This window comes from Urocampus carinirostris, chromosome 12 (genome assembly GCF_059441175.1).
Source record: "Urocampus carinirostris isolate Australia breed hairy pipefish chromosome 12, RoL_Ucar_1.0, whole genome shotgun sequence".
Classification (NCBI taxonomy): domain Eukaryota; kingdom Metazoa; phylum Chordata; class Actinopteri; order Syngnathiformes; family Syngnathidae; genus Urocampus; species Urocampus carinirostris.
Window position 1 is genome coordinate 13,319,035 of NC_142360.1, and position 4,525 is coordinate 13,323,559.

General features: G+C 41.8%; 1 protein-coding gene across 1 annotated transcript; it reads right to left on the bottom strand.

Moving 5' to 3' along the window:
* Nucleotides 1–1,068: 1,068 nt before the first annotated feature.
* Nucleotides 1,069–4,076, bottom strand: LOC148354997 (heat shock 70 kDa protein 1-like). The gene is made up of 2 exons (XM_088349246.1): nt 3,851–4,076; nt 1,069–3,426 (listed from the first exon to the last, which is right to left on the bottom strand). Exon 2 carries the CDS (start codon nt 3,400–3,402, stop codon nt 1,480–1,482), a length of 1,923 nt encoding a protein of 640 aa, XP_088205372.1. The 5' UTR covers nt 3,403–3,426; nt 3,851–4,076; the 3' UTR covers nt 1,069–1,479.
* Between the last annotated feature and the right edge of the window lie 449 nt (nt 4,077–4,525).

Here is a 4,525-nt window from a genome sequence, read left to right on the forward strand (position 1 = left end):
GCATGTGATCTTTTTCTGTTTAGTGTAGCACTCCCATTTTTAGCAGAATTTCAGGGGGTGTATGTAACGGGTGTAATAATAACTTTTGTTTTATTGAAATTCCTGCTGAAATATGTGTATAGTTTTTGGTATGTGTCCTGCAAGGAAGAGTCCAACAGTGCCACCTGCTGGTATGGGGTGGAATTTGGTTTTGGCTTCTGACATGTGACTGGGTGGCGGGGTTTGTTGGCAGTTTTCAGAGGGAACTGCTACTGATATCAAAGCCAGCAGAAAAGCTAATGTTGTGACTCATTCATTTGCAGTAACTGTAATAAAAACCTCATCATCCAGTCCAGCGTGAATGTGGATCGTTGGTGGGACAAGTACACCACGGTTACATATATATATATACATATATATATATATATATATATATATACAGGGTTGGGTAGGGTTACTTTAACAGGATTACTGTCAACTACTTTTGGATTACTCCAATGCCAAATATGCTAATAAAAGACAAAAGAAAAAAAACTAAATATGAATAAAATTATGACTCACAACACGTGGTAAGCTTTCTCTCCTGGCTTTGATCTCTTTCATCCACGGCAAAACTAACATAAAATGCGAAAGTCACAAAATGAAAATAAATCCAAACAGCTTGCCAACATCATTTTTGCCGTTCCATGTATTCCGTTACTCCCCATGCCTGCACAAAATGTAGTAATTTTATTCATATTTAGTTTCTTTTGTCTTTTATTAGCATATTTGGTATTGGAGCAATCCAAAAGTAATTGAAAGTAATCCAGTTAAAGTAAACCTACCCAACCCTGTAATATATATATATATATATATATATATATATATATATATATATATATATATAAAATATTATTCAAAGATCTTCCCTTTGTTTTGTGTGAATCACGTTTTATTTTAATAACTATTTTGATACTATTTTCTTCACCATACGTCTGCATCATTTTTTGTTCTTTTGAACAATTGAAAAATTTGTATTGTTGATTGTTTCATGCCATTCTCATTTGAAAAAGTGTGGTGTTCATAAATAAGAATCAAAAGTAGGTCAACGTGTTTATCTGATACAATTTATTTATAATTCATTTGAGCATGAAAATATGTACCAAAATCAGTTTAAAAAAAAAAAACATCATTCATTGATAACAATGAAAGTAAATCTTAACGCCCTATTGAATCTTGCACTTTTTTTTGTTATGTTTATTGCAGTTCACAGCAGTAATTTGTTTCAACTACGATCATTAAATGATTAAGTCATACAACATGATATTTAAAAGTCCATACCGCCGACGAAAGTAAATGACAAATTACTAAATTTCGGTAAAATAAAATTTACATTGTAAAACATTCACAAATACACGCGGTTTATATATAAAAAAAAAAACAATAAAATGAACAAATAACAGTTTGAATCATAAATACACAATATGCTTTTTTACAGTAAAATGTTCAGTTTGAGATACATTAATCCACCTCTTCAATAGTGGGCCCATGCTGTGTCTCGGCGCGGGCCTGTGCACCGCAACTCTGCGCAGGTCCCGCCCCCTGATACAGCTTGCTGATGATTGGTTGACACACTCGCTCCAGTTCTTTCTGCTTGTGCTGGTACTCCTCTGTGTCGGCCAGCTGGTTGTTCTCCAGCCAGGTGAGGGTTTGCTCGCAAGTGTCCATCAGCATTTTCTTTTCCTCCTCACTCAATTTGGCCACAAGCTGCTCATTATGTAGGCTGCTCTTCAAGTTGAAGGCGTAAGATTCAAGAGCATTTTTTGCTGCGATTTTATCACGCTGAAGGTCATCCTCCGCTTTGTACTTCTGGCTGTCTGCCACCATCTTCTCGATCTCCTCCTTGCTCAGTCGACCTTTGTCGTTGGTGATGGTGATTTTGTTCTCTTTGCCCGTACTTTTGTCCACCGCTGAAACATTCAAGATGCCATTGGCATCCACGTCAAAGGTAACCTCAATTTGTGGCACACCTCGCGGTGCTGGCGGAATTCCGCTTAGCTCAAATTTTCCTAGGAGGTTGTTGTCCTTGGTCATGGCTCTCTCGCCCTCAAGGACCTGGATGAGGACGCCGGTCTGGTTGTCAGAGTAGGTGCTGAAGACTTGAGTCTGCTTAGTGGGAATGGTGGTGTTGCGTTTGATGAGCGGCGTCATGACACCTCCGGCTGTCTCTATGCCCAGAGACAGAGGGGCCACGTCCAACAGCAGCAAGTCCTGGACATTGCCCGAGGTGTCCCCAGTGAGAATGGCGGCCTGGACAGCTGCACCGTAAGCCACGGCCTCATCCGGGTTGATGCTCTTATTCAGCTCCTTGCCGTTGAAAAAGTCCTGCAGGAGCTTTTGGACCTTGGGGATGCGAGTAGAGCCACCAACTAGGACTACGTCGTGGATCTTGCCCTTGTCCATCTTGGCATCCTTCAGGGCTTTTTCCACTGGCTCCAGCGTTCCCCTGAATAGATCAGAGCAGAGCTCCTCGAAGCGTGCCCTGGTGATGGAGGTGTAAAAATCGACACCCTCGAAGAGCGAATCGATCTCGATATTGGCCTGCGAGCTTGAGGACAGCGTCCTCTTGGCCCTCTCGCAGGCAGTGCGCAACCTTCTCAAGGCCCTCTTGTTCTGGCTGATGTCTTTCTTATGCTTCCTCTTGAACTCCGCCACAAAGTGCTCCACCATGCGGTTGTCGAAGTCCTCTCCGCCCAGATGCGTGTCGCCAGCAGTAGCTTTGACCTCAAAGATGCCGTCCTCGATAGTGAGGATGGACACGTCGAAGGTGCCGCCACCCAGGTCGAAGATGAGGATGTTGCGTTCTCCCGAATGGCCTTTGTCCAGACCGTAAGCAATGGCTGCAGCAGTGGGCTCGTTGATGATCCTCAGGATGTTCAGTCCGGCGATGATTCCTGCGTCTTTGGTGGCCTGCCGCTGAGAGTCGTTGAAGTAGGCTGGGACTGTCACCACGGCGCTGGACACCGGATGACCCAGGTAGGCTTCGGCCGTCTCCTTCATTTTCACCAGCACCATGGAGGAGATCTCCTCTGGGTAGAAGCTTTTTTCCTCCCCTTTGTATTGCACTTGGATTTTGGCCTTGCCTCCCTCGGCAAGCACCTTGAAAGGCCAGTGCTTCATGTCTGCCTGGACCACCGAGTCGTCGAACCGCCTGCCAATCAGTCGCTTGGCGTCAAACACCGTGTTGCTGGGGTTCAACGCCACCTGGTTCTTGGCGGCGTCGCCGATCAGCCTCTCGGTGTCAGTGAATGCCACGTAGCTGGGCGTGGTTCTGTTGCCCTGGTCATTGGCGATGATCTCCACTTTACCGTGCTGGAAAACACCCACGCAGGAGTACGTGGTGCCCAGGTCGATGCCGATTGCAGGACCTTTCGCTGATACCATTTTACTTGCTTGTCAAAACGTTGTCTGTAAATAATACAACTGCATATTAATTATCAAGATTATATGTTATGTTTTTACAACAAATGCGCATTTACACCCGAAAAAAATAGGATACATTTTTGTAACCAAATGTAGGAGTTCATATTGTCCATTAAATGCTTAATAAACTGCAAGAACCATTGTGATATTCACGAGTAAGGTTTGGAAAGAGAATATGAAATAGACTTAGTGCAATATTCAAAGGCATTTTAAACTGTTGCGGGGGTCAAAAATATAACACAAATATGAAATCACAGCAAACTACAGCACATATTTTAAAATCTATAAAAACAGATTTGACATTTTACAAACGATTTACAAGTTCAAACACTGACAATTAAATAATAAACACGATTTAATCAAAATATTTTCTGGGGACGTTTGTAAGAGATTAAAAAAGTTTACTTACAATTCAGAGTCTTCTGGGTTGTCTCACTGATCGTGCAGCTTTCTGTCTCTTCTTTGCAAATCTCTGTGAAGGATTTTCGCGTGTCTTCTGGTTCTCGCGTTTATTTCTTGCGTTTTGTGTCTGGTTCTCAAAAATTGGACTGCGATTGCTGTCCCGGCTTCTGCTTTAAATACTCGTAGAACTGTCATTCTGGACAATTCCAGACCTTTCTCAATCAAACTCCTTCACCAACAAAAGCAATATCCTGTTTAGTTTTTCAAAGTAAAACAGTGTCCTGGTGACTTTCTATATGCTACATCGTCGAGCAACATTTATTCATTTATTGTGAAGACCAAAACGGATAACATAACTAAACACAAATGAACGCTTTTTGTAGAACCCTCTGGAATCACCGAGATGAAGCTGAGAGACCCGAGAAAAGTCTGGCAAGACTTTCTAATGAGAACATCATTTCACAAGAATATTGTAGAAAATGTGTTATATACTGATGAATTGATCATAAGGTTATTCTACCCAGTATTAAGAATATGTTTACTAATAGTAATCAGTCGTGATACCAAAACGTTATGTGTTGGGAAATCTTAAGCTTGTTTACCTACCTCCTAATAACAGAAAAACTCAAAAGAGCGGAATTCAAATACTTAGGTTTTTTCATTTTTCAAAGTAAAAAAGAGT